The 12,060-nt window shown below is 44.5% G+C and overlaps 2 protein-coding genes across 5 annotated transcripts in view; one reads left to right on the forward strand and one right to left on the reverse strand.

Annotated features, from left to right (window-relative positions):
• The window catches only part of SCAMP1 (secretory carrier membrane protein 1), a 186,931-nt gene that overhangs the window by 154,456 nt on the left and 20,415 nt on the right, over positions 1 to 12,060 (reverse strand). The window lies entirely within an intron of this gene.
• The window catches only part of AP3B1 (adaptor related protein complex 3 subunit beta 1), a 211,450-nt gene that overhangs the window by 107,413 nt on the left and 91,977 nt on the right, over positions 1 to 12,060 (forward strand). For all 4 annotated transcript variants that reach the window (XM_051641898.1, XM_051641897.1, XM_051641899.1 and 1 more), the window contains one exon: positions 11,640 to 11,801. In XM_051641898.1, coding sequence (XP_051497858.1) covers positions 11,640 to 11,801 — 162 coding nt within the window. The remainder of the gene's footprint in view (positions 1 to 11,639; positions 11,802 to 12,060) is intronic.

The raw sequence follows: 12,060 nt of genomic DNA on the forward strand, positions 1-12,060 counted from the left end.
AAACTGTATGTCTAGAATAACATTAAAAAGAATTACATGTCTTCTTTTACATGAAAATACTCACTTCTCTACTGGATTAAATAAATCACAGAAGATGAAGAATACACAGAGTCCATTTATAATTCCTTGTCTGGAATGCTAGTGGTCTCTCAGTTTGTAACTATGTCTTTCTCCAAGGGTTCTGAACTTTTTAGTGATTTCACATTTTAGAAAAGCTATTAACTGCACAATTTAATCATGTGCTGCTACAAACTGTTAAGTGTGCTTAATGCAGTTTAACTAAAGACTGCCACCGAAAGCAAATGCCTCTTTTCTGTTCTTCTTCCTTTACCACATACTGCCTTTGAGAATTCAGCAGTTCTAGAGATCCTGTGACAACAGTGTGAGCCAGATCATTTTACTGATCCTGGTCAAAATAAAACATAGTTTTAAAAAACAAGCAAACAAAATAACAACACATTTTTAATGTCATGATTAAGCTTAAATTAACTGTGAAATTGCATCTAAAGTGATTAAAAGGACAACAGAAAGCATGGGAACATTTTAATGTAGTCCTTGAACTCAAATGCTATCTCTCCCTTGTCAAAAAGGATCAGAGTATTGTGCTTTTTTCTGATAGAGCTGCTAATATTTACTAGTTACCATCACTTTGAGCTCTAACTAGAAATCTAAGAAGGTGAAATTTGAGTGCCACCAATGTCTGCCTTTTCCTCAAGGATGTGTGAAGAAGCATCTCCTGCAGCTTAGTGTAGGTGCTATATAGATACTGAGGACTGGAGAATAAATGTGGAGGAAGTTGTGGAAGCTGGCATTTGTTGATTCAACATTAACAGTTTGAACAGGAGAACTTTCATCTCCCAAAGACAGGAGTCTTACTTTCACTCCTGTGCTGGCACTAAAAATAATGAGTGTTAGCAGTGCTGCTTTCCCTTTTGTACCTCATTCATACTTTCCCGGTTGGAGTCCAAGATGTGGACCTAGCATAAGCGGCATGCTATTCTGCTTGCTCTTATCCTGGACACTGGTAGCACTGTTGCTGAATCATAGAATCATAGAATCATAGGGGTTGGAAGGGACCTCGAAAGATCATTTAGTCCAACCCCCCCGCCAGAGCAGGGTCACCTAGAGTACATCACACAGGAAGGCGTCCAGGCGGGTTTTGAATGTCTCCAGAGAAGGAGACTCCACAGCCTCTCTGGGCAGCCTGTTCCAGTGCTCTGTCACTCTCACAGTAAAAAATTTTTTTCTGATATTCACCTTAAACCTCCTATGCTCCAATTTGTATCCATTACTCCTTGTCCTATCACTGGTCATCACTGAAAAAAGCTTAACTCCATCTTCTTGACACTCACCCTTTACGTATTTGTAAACATTGATGAGGTCACCCCTCAGTCTCCTTTTCTCCAAGCTAGAGACCCAGCTCCCTCAGCCTTTCCTCATAAGGGAGATGTTCCACACCCTTAATCATCTTTGTGGCTCTGCGCTGGACTCTTTTCAAGCACTTCCCTGTCCTTCTTGAACTGAGGGGCCCAGAACTGGACACAGTACTCCAGATGCGGCCTCACCAATGCAGAATAGAGGGGGAGGAGAACCTTGACCTACTAACCACACCCTTTCTAATACAACCCAGGATGCCGTTGGCCTTCTTAGCCACAAGGGCACACTGCTGGCTCATGGTCACCCTCCTGTCTACCAGGACCCCCAGATCTCTTTCACCCACACTGCTCTCCAGCAGGTCAGCCCCCAACCTGTACTGGTGCATGACATTTTTCTTCCCCAAATGCAAAACTCTACACTTGCCCTTGTTAAACTTCATCAGGTTTTTCCCCGCCCAATTCTCCAGCCTGTCTAAGTCTCTCTGAATGGCAGCACAGCCTTCTGGTGTGTCAGCCACTCCTCCCAGCTTGGTGTCATCAGCAAACCCATACTTGATATACCCACTACTGATCCACCTCACTGCCTGATCATCAAACCCATACTTGATCAACTTATCTACAAGGATGCTGTGGGAGACAGTGTCAAATGCTTTACTGAAATCAAGATAGACCACGTCCACCGCTCTACCATCATCTATCTATGGATCAAGAACTGGTTGAAAGGAAGGAGTCAGAGAGTTGTAGTCAATGGGGCAGAATCTGGTTGGAGGTGTGTGACCAGTGGAGTCCCTCAGGGGTCGGTACTGGGACCGGTGTTGTTCAATATCTTCATCAACGACCTGGATGAGGGTACAGAATGTACCCTCAGCAAGTTTGCTGATGACACCAAGCTGGGAGGAGTGGCTGACACACCAGAAGGCTGTGCTGCCATTCAGAGAGACTTAGACAGGCTGGAGAGTTGGGCGGGGAGAAACATGATGAAGTTCAACAAGGGCAAGTGTAGAGTTCTGCATTTGGGGAAGAAAAACACCATGCACCAGTACAGGTTGGGGGCTGACATGCTGGAGAGTAGTGTAGGAGAAAGGGACCTGGGAATCCTGGTAGACAGGAGGATGACCATGAGCCAGCAATGTGCCCTTGTGGCCAAGAAGGCCAACGGCATCCTGGGGTGCATTAGAAAGGGTGTGGTTAGTAGGTCAAGTGAGGTTCTCCTACCTCTTTATTCTGCATTGGTGAGGCCGCATCTGGAGTATTGTGTCCAGTTCTGGGCCCCTCAGTTCAAGAAGGACAGGGATCTGCTTGAGAGAGTCCAGCGCAGAGCTACAAAGATGATTAAGGGAGTAGAACATCTCCCTTATGAGGAGAGGCTGAGGGAGCTGGGTCTCTTTAGCTTGGAGAAAAGGAGACTGAGGGGTGACCTCATTAATGTTTACAAATACGTAAAGGGTGAGTGTCAGGGAGATGGAGTTAAGCTTTTCTCAGTGATGACCAGTGATAGGACAAGGGGTAATGGGTGGAAATTGGAGCATAGGAGGTTCAAGGTGAATATACGAAAAAATTTTTTTACTGTGAGAGTGACAGAGCACTGGAACAGGCTGCCCAGGGAGGTTGTGGAGTCTCCTTCACTGGTGACATTCAAAACCCACCTGGATGCGTTCTTGTGTGATGTGCTCTAGGTGACCCTGCTCTGGCGGGGGGGTTGGACTAGATGATCTTTCGAGGTCCCTTCCAACCCCTAAGATTCTATGATTCTATGATTCTATGATTCTATCCACCTAGTAATTTCCTCATAGAAGGCTATGAGGTTAGTCAAACATGACTTACCCTTGGTAAAACCATGTTGGCTGCTCTTGATGACCCCCATCTCCTTGATATGTCTAGAGATAGTGCCAAGGACAAGTTGTTCCATCACCTTTCCAGGGATGGAGGTGAGGCTGACCGGTCTATAGTTACCCGGGTCCTCCTTCTTGCCCTTCTTGTAGACTGGAGTGACATTTGCTATCCTCCAGTCCTCAGGCACCTCTCCTGTTACCCATGACTTACCGAAGATGATGGAGAGTGGACTAGCAATGACCTCCGCCAGCTCCCTCAGCACCCTTGGATGCATTTCATCCGGACCCATCGATTTATGGATGTCCAGATTACGCAACTGATCCCTAACCCAATCCTTATCTACCTGGGCAAACTCCTCCTTTATCTTGACTTCTACTGGGGCTATATGAAACTGGGGCTCATGGGGAAAGCCTGCAGGAGTAAAGAGAGAGGCAAAGAAGGCATTCAGCACCTCTGCCTTCTTTAAATCCTCTGTCACCAGGGCACCCACCTCATTCAGCAGTGGGCCTATATTGCCTCTGGTATTAGTTTTGTTGGCTATGTATTTGAAAAAGCCCTTTCTATTGTCCTTAACCCGACTTGCAAGGTTAAGTTCCAAGGAGGCCTTAGCTTTCCTAGTTGCCTCCCTACATTCTCTGACAACAGTCCTATATTCCTCCCAAGTAACCAGCCCCTCCTTCCATGATCTATAGATTTTCCTTTTCCATTTGAGTTTGCCCAGCAGTTCCTTTTTTAACCACGCTGGTCTCCTAGCTCCCTTACTAGATTTTCTACCCATTGGGACACACTGATCCTGTGCTTGCAAGAAGTGGTCCTTGAATGTTGTCCAGCTATCTTGAGCCCCTTTACCTTCTAGCACTCTGTCCCATGGGACTTCCCTTAACAACTGATTGAGGAGGCCGAAGTTTGCTCTGTGGAAGTCCAGGGTTCTGGTCCTGCTGGGTATTCTGTTCCTCCCACACAGGATCCTGAACTCCACCATCTCGTGGTCACTGCAGCCAAGGCTGCCATTGACCACCACTGCTTCAACAAGGCCCTCCTTGTTGGTGAGCACAAGATCCAGCAGCGCTCCTCTTCTAGTCGGCTTATCCACCATTTGCATTAAGAAGTTGTCGTCAATGCACTGGAGGAACCTTCTAGACTGTGAAAGGCTGGCTGTGTAAGTCTTCCAGCAGATATCAGGGTAGTTAAAATCTCCCATGAGGACCAAGGACTGTAATTGTGAGGCTGCTTTCAGCTGCCTGTAGAAAGCCTCATCAACTTCCTCAACTTGATCAGGAGGTCTGTAGTAGACCCCCACAACTGTATCACCCATACCACCCTGCCCTTTAATTCTTACCCACAGACTTTGAACTTGCCCCTCATCAGCCCCTGCACAAAACTCGATACATTCTAGCTGCTCTCTCACATAAAGAGCAACTCCACCACCTCGCTTCACCGACCGATCTTTCCTAAAGAGGACATAGCCATCCATGGCCACATTCCAGTCGTGTGAGCTGTCCCACCATGTCTCTGTTATTGCTACCAGATCGTAACCCTTAGACCGCACACAGACCTCTAACTCTTCCTGTTTATTGCCCATGCTGTGTGCATTGGTGTGCAGGCATTTCAGGAAGCAAGCAGAGCACACTGGTGGGACGAAATCCTCCTTAGACCACCCCCCTTCAGGCCCTGGTATGTTTCTCTTGGGCTTGTCCCTAACAGACCCAGTTTTCTCCCCTTCCCCCTTCACATCTAGTTTAAAGCTCTCTCAATGAGCCCTGCTAAGTCCTGCCCCAAAAGCCTTTTCCCCCTCTGGGACAGGTGCATCCCACCTGCCACCATCAGGCCAGGTGTCTCGTAGAGCAGCCCATGGTCAAAAAAACCAAAGCCCTGCCTTTGGCACCAGTCTCATAGCCATTCATTGATAAGTAAACTCTTCCTGTTTATCTGTCCACCCATTCTTACAGGAGGTATGAAGGCAAACACGACTTGTGCTCCAGACCCCCTAACCAGCCGTCCCAGGGCCCTGAAGTCTCTCTTCATTGCCCTTACATTTCTTGTAATAATTTCGTCACTGTCAACCTGAAAAATCAGCAGTGGGTAGTAATCAGATGGATTTACCATACTAGAGAGTTTCCTTTTAACATCTCTAATGCGAGCCCCGGGGAGGCAACAGACCTCCCTGTGGGATGGGTCTGCTCGACAGATGGGCCCTTCTGTTCCCCTCAGAAGGGAGTCTCCCACCACAATTACCCTCCTTTCCTTCTTAGTTGAAGAAGTCCTAAGGCGTGGAGCTGAGCGACAAGTCCTAGGCGGTTCACTAGACAAATCTGTCACTCCAACTTCATTTTCCTGTCCCTGAAGTTCCAAGGCCTCATACCTACTCTTCAGGGGCAATTCGGAGGGTGGAGGGACTTGGGAGGGTTTTTTCTTGCCTCTCCGAGGACGGACCTCCCTCCATTCCTGCATGTCCCTAACGTTCTCTCCTTCTGTCTGAGGACAGGAGGGGAGGGGATGCGTCACTTCTTCTAGCACCTCTTCCTTCTGCCCCTGCCTCAGGGTTTGGCTCCACCAATCTATTTCGCTCTCACATTCTCTGATGATTCTAAGTCTTTCAACCTCCTCTGTCAGTCTAACCACCTGCCTGAGGAGATCACTGACTTGCTCACACCGCACACACGCGGTGCCACTGGCTCCCTCTGGCACCAGTGCCAGGCTCAGGCACTCGCTGCAGCCAGAGACCTGCACAGCTGCGTGCCTGCTCAGAACCTCCGTCTGAGTTCCCATATCCTTTTTCAACACGGTTTTAGGGCGTGTTGTCAGCATGCTAGAGAAATTTACCGGTGTTCTCTGCTCCTGCCTGCCCTCGCTCTCCGCGTGCCCTCGCGCTCCCCGCCCTCGTGCCACTCCCTGCTCCTGCCGCTCTCCGCTCTGCGCTGCCGCGCGCTCTGAGGAGCTGCCGAGATGGCCGCTGTGAAACCTGCCGCCGTTCTCAGCCACACCCCTGCCACCTCAGCCTTCCTGTTCCTCTCAGGATTCCGCTCAGACTCGGGTCTCCTCGCTCTGCTCAGGCTTCGCCGTCTCCGGGAAGCCCGGCCCCTTCTCTAATCCTCAGTAATTAAAGGAGCAGCTCTCATGCTGCCGGTGCTGCTGCCGCTCTCCGCTCTGCGCTGCCGTGTGCTGAGCATGGAGTGTCTTGCTTAGATCTCTCCACAAGGTTTTCCCCCTTCTCACAGGGGACTTCAACTCACAAGGTGTCTGCTGAAAAGATAATAGAGCAGAGAGGAGACAGGTGAAGAGATTCCTGGTGTATGTGTAAGACAACTTCCTGGCACAACTGATGAGTGAGCCAAACAGGAAAGGTGCTCTGCTGGACCATTTTGCAAACAGAAAGGCTTGTGGGTGATGTGATGGTTGGAGGCCATCCTGGGCCCAGACTGCATGAAAAGATAGGCTCAGATTCCAAAGGAAGTAAGGAGGGGGTTTAGCAGAAGTGCTACATTGGACTTTCAAAAGGCAGACTTTGACTTGTTTAGGGGCTTGGTTGACAGTCTGAGGGGTCAGTCTTGAAAGACTTAGGAGTCCAGGGAAGTCCGAACACTTCAAGAAGGAAGGATTAAAGGCACAGAAGCAGGCTTTCTCCATGTCCTGCAAGATGAGGCAACATAGATGACATGCCTGGCTGTATGGAGAAGTCTGGTTGCATCTCAGGGAAAAAAGGAGTTTATGGCTTTTGGAAGAAGGGGCAGGCCACTCAGGTTGACTACGAAGATGTCTTGAGGCTCTGCAGTGAGGAAACTAGGAGGCCTAAAGCCCGACTAGAACTTAATTTGTCTACTGAAGTAAAAGACATTAAAAAATGTTTGTAAGAGCAGTAGGAAGGCTTAGGAAAATCTCCATCCTTTAGTAGAGGGGAGAAACATAGTGATCAAGGATGTGAAGAAAGCTGGTGTAATTAATAACGTTTTGCCTCAGTCTTTAGTAGTAGGACCAGTTGTTTGCTTGCTACCCGGTCCCCTGAGCTGGAAGACAGAGACAGTGAGCAGAATGAAGACCTCATAATCAAAGGAGAAACGGTCAGTGACCTGCTACCCCACTTAGACACACCACAAGTCTGTGGGAGTGGGTGAGATCCACCCATGGGTGGTGAGTGACGTGTCAGAAGTGCTCATTCCGTGAGTTTTCAGCAGTCCTGGCTAACTGGGGAGGCCCCAGTTAACTGGAGAGTGGCATCTGTGACCTCCATCTACAAGAAGGGTTAAAAGGAGGATCCGGGAAACTACAGGCCCGTTAGTCTGACCTCGGTGCCAGAGAAGGTTATGGAGCAGATAGTCTTAGGTGCCGTTATGTGCCACATGTACGACAACCAGGTGATCAGGCCCAGTCAGTATGAGTTTATGAAAGGCAGGTCCCACTTGACTAATCTGATCTCTTTCTATGACGAGCTGACCTGCTTAGTAGATGAGGGAGAGGCTGTGAGTGTTGTTTATCTGGTTTTTAGTAAAGCATTTTACACCATTTTGCCTCAGCATTCTCTTTTCTGCTCATGGCTTGGACAGGAGTACTCTTTGCTGGGTAAAAACACTGGCTGGATAGCTGGGCCAAAGAGCTGTGATAAGTGGAATTATGCCCAGCTGGTGGCTTGTCACAAGTGATGTTCCACAGGTTTCTGTTTTGTGGGGCCAGTTCTGTTTAATGTCTTTATCAATTACCTGGAAAATTATCTGAGACAACCAAGTGCAGCCTCAGTAAGTTTGCATGTGACACCAAGTTGGGTGGGATGTTTGATCTGCTTGAGGTTAAAGACTCAACAGAAGGATGTGGACAGGCTGGATCAGTGGGCCCACACCAAGTATATGAGATTTAACAAAGACCAAGCATTGAGTCCTGCACTTGGGTCACAATAACCCCATGTGTCAACTGATTGGATGAGAGGAAACAGCCTCAGGTTGTGCCAGAGGAAGGTTAGAATGGATATTAGTTGAAACTTCTTCACTGAAAGGATTGTCGAGCACTGGAACAGGATACACAGGGAAGAGATTTTGTCCCCGTCCCTGGAGTTATTTAAGGGATGTGTAGACATGGGGCTTAGTGACATGATTTAGTGGTGGCTTTGGCAGTATTAGGTAGATGGTTGAACTCAATGATCTTAAGTATCTTTTTCCAGGCTGATTCTATGATTCTCATTGTACAGTTGTCTTTTTTTGCCAGTGGGTATAGTCAGCAGTTCAGGTTGAGGCTCAAGGATTTGCAAGTGATTGAATGTTTTCACATTTCCTGGTAGCTGCTCTCCATGACTGGGGTGATTAATAGAGTTTCAAACAACAATTATTGCACACCAAGAACACTGCAGGTTTTTGTCTTTCAATCTCCTGGCTCTTTTACATAATTCTATGTTTTCCTTTCCATGGTAATGTGCAAATCCTACAGTTTTACATATCCTCTTTGTCTTAGTATGGTCCTCATGACTACAAATTCTGACAGATTTGGACTTCATCAACTTGATTTTAATGAATTTCAGTTCATTAAAGTTATTTCCCTGTCTGTCATCATCACCATTTGTCTGGCACGTAATTATTTCATGCCAGTTCTCAACAGATTTGAGAGAAGAGGAACATTCTGCAACAACAATAGAATACATGATTATGCGAAAAGACCGTTTTAATACTTCTCTGAGGGTATAAAGGAAGTGATTCCATATAAAGACTCTAATGGGATTTAAATTTTAAAAAAATTTCAAAAGAGGCATAAGTTGCTTTATAATTATTTGGAACTGTACTGGAAATACATTTCTAACCAGCAATTCTTTAAAACAGAAAGTGAAAATGTCAGAGCTCAAGCTGTTTCTTTACAACAGTGATTAATGAGTTAAGTACAACTTCTAACTCTGTATTCCTGTTGAGTTCGATAATACTGATGTGTGTGCCTGTTAGTATTCAAGGCAGGGATACTGAAGACTGAATGAAGGAAGACTGAATTTTCCTTCTTCTCTTTGAGGAATCTTCTTCAGTGCAGGGTTGAGATGCACTAGGATCAGGAATTTTGCTTTCAAGTTGCCTGTCCTGTACACAAGGGAAGGAGTTTGCTTGATTTAGCATCCTGAGTTTTCAGTCTAGAAGGGTGACTGCCACAAAGATGTATAGAAAGAAATGTGAGCAAAGTACTTGGCTTGCTGTTGCGTAAGAATTACAAGGTTGCTGTACAAAATGCAGAGTGCCCTATTGGCATCAAATAATAAAAAAACAGTAGAAATGTGAAGGAAAGTTTTGTTTTGAGTGTTCTTTCAAATTGTAATAAAAAACAGAATAAAAGTACAGCATTATTTATTGTCACATCTTCCCTGCCCCCAACATCCTCTACTCAAGGGGCTCTTTCACTACACAAGTTTTGACCAAAGCATGCAACAAAGTTAATCCTGCCTAGTTTTTTAAGACTTATTAAGTAAGTCTTTATTTTTATTTCTGGTTATCCTTACATTCAATTTTGATTGTTTTGCTACTGCCAGCTAGAATTAAAAATATATGTTTGTCTCAAAATATATGACGTTATTTAAAAAATCAGCAATTGGATATATATGACTTAATTAACCTTCCATAAACCAGTGTATAGAGTGTAGAGTTGGATATTGTTTAAAATAGTTGGCTATGCACTTGAGAGAAAGACAACAGATTGGCGCTTGGTACCAGCGAGCCCATTGTAATGTGAATAGTTCCACCTAGTCACAGTAGTGCTCTTTGTCTTAGTCGGGTGTTCTGGTGACAAAGTGAAATGGAAGAATTTAGGAAAGACACACATTTGCATGTAACAGTTACAGAAGTCAGTATCTTACCTCCAAAGTTTTGTAATGTTGAGTGCTCTCAGTGCTAATAATCTAGATCACAATAATCTGGATCTTTGAAAGGATCTGACATTCTATTTTGATCATAAAGGTTTTAATCTTTATTTTTCTTTAGGTTTGTGGATTTTTTAATGCTAGTTAAATATAAGCACACTGAAACAATTCATTCTTTATCCATTTTTTAAATCCACATCAGAAATTACAAGATTTGTTTTAATTTCTCAGTTTTACATAATCAGAATAGTCCTTTATATTCTTTTATTTAGTGTCACCTTTTGACTCAGGTCTGACAACAGCGCTCTCGATCCCCTCCCCCTCCCACCCAGGTAGGGAAGGAGAGAGAGAAAAAGAGAGAGACTTGGCTGGATTGAAAACTAAACTATACAGCTTTAATTAAACACCAATTATAAAGAAAATCTATACAATTCTATACAAATATCTTCAGACGTGCAAAAGCCTCTTGCCTCCCCCAACCTCCAGCAACTCCCACAGCATCTCCTGAGCTGCAAACAGACCCGAAAAATTCCGAAGCTGCTGGAGAGAGCACAGAGTGATGAGGGTCAGGAGAGCTCAAGCCTGGAGGTCGATGGTGATGGATGGACGGAGTCCTCCCTGGACGCCGGCCATGGATGGAAGAGAAGGGAAGAAGAAGCAGGAAGGAAGTTGTCTTCTGTGATCTCTGACCTTCCTCTGAGCCTATGTAGATATATGGAATGGAATATCTCTGGCCCACTTTCCTGTCTGTCTAATTCAGCCTCCTGTGGGGGGGGTCACAGATCTCCCCATAGTGTCTAAGCTGGCAGAGTGAAGGTGTGACCTTGAAGCCCCAGCAGTTAGAAAAACATTCCACCATTTGTTATCATTCCTAGCCAGAACGCTCTGCTACCAGTTAAAAGAAAGCTTACTGAAGGGAAAAAAAATCAGTAAAAGGAAAATTGGCTTCATCCTGCCTCAGACCAGGACGTTTAGCCTTCTGGGGTAAAAGAAAGACTTAATTTATTAATATTTCAAACTCTAATGACTGTTTTGAGTGTGTTGTGTTGTTTTATTTTTGAAGTGACTATACTGTTACTTCATAATTTTATTTAAACAACTCAAGGGTTTGTGCTTCATAAGAGAAAGGCAGGATATGTAACTTTTTTCCCTGTCTGATTTCCTGAGAAAAAATCCTGTCCCTTCTTTTGGGATTTGCTATTTTTAATAGTTAATTCATATACTGCTAATGAGGGAAGAATGCATATGGTTTGCTTTAAGCTTTCAAAAGAGAGGTAATTATAAACAACTGACTGTTTTCAGAAATGTCAATTTCAGATCATAGGCTTTAAGTCCAAAAAATATTAATATCTAATCTAGTTTATAGAGTATTAATGAAGGTATTGAACTTACCAGTTCATCTTATTTCTGAGGAAATTTTACATACATTTTTAACCTAATTTTGTGTCAGTATATGCACTGCTTTAAGCAAATTGGTGTAGAAGAGCCCATAGCTACTTTTTAAAAAGTGTCTAAATCTTGCATGAAATTGTGGTGTTGTATGTTATTTCCTTAATTAGTAAAACTAGTTGATTGAAATAATCTGTGTATGTTTTTGTCATTTTGTCTTGTGGTAGCATGATGAGGCGGTGGAAGAATATAATGAAAATAATTTCTATGATTCTGATGAAGAACAGAAAGAGAAGGATCGAAAAGTGAAGAACACCTATACTATGGACCCAGATCACAGGCTGCTGTTACGAAATACAAAGCCCTTGCTTCAAAGCCGAAATTCTGCTGTATGACAAATTCCTTTTTGATTAAGATGTTAAACTACTTAATATCTATGCTTCTAGAAAATGTAAAAGCTTGAACAGTGAAATTTAAACCTGTATAAAAGTGGTGATACTACTCTTTAGTAACCTGTAGGTGGTTCTTTCTTTTTTGAAATTCACTTAGCTTCTGCGTAAAACACCTGAACTGAAAGTGACGTATTCTCCAAATACTAATGGCAAACAAAATATCAGAGAATACAGGAGAACATTTGAATCCAACTTC

Source organism: Apus apus, chromosome Z (genome assembly GCF_020740795.1).
Source record: "Apus apus isolate bApuApu2 chromosome Z, bApuApu2.pri.cur, whole genome shotgun sequence".
Classification (NCBI taxonomy): Eukaryota; Metazoa; Chordata; class Aves; order Apodiformes; family Apodidae; genus Apus; species Apus apus.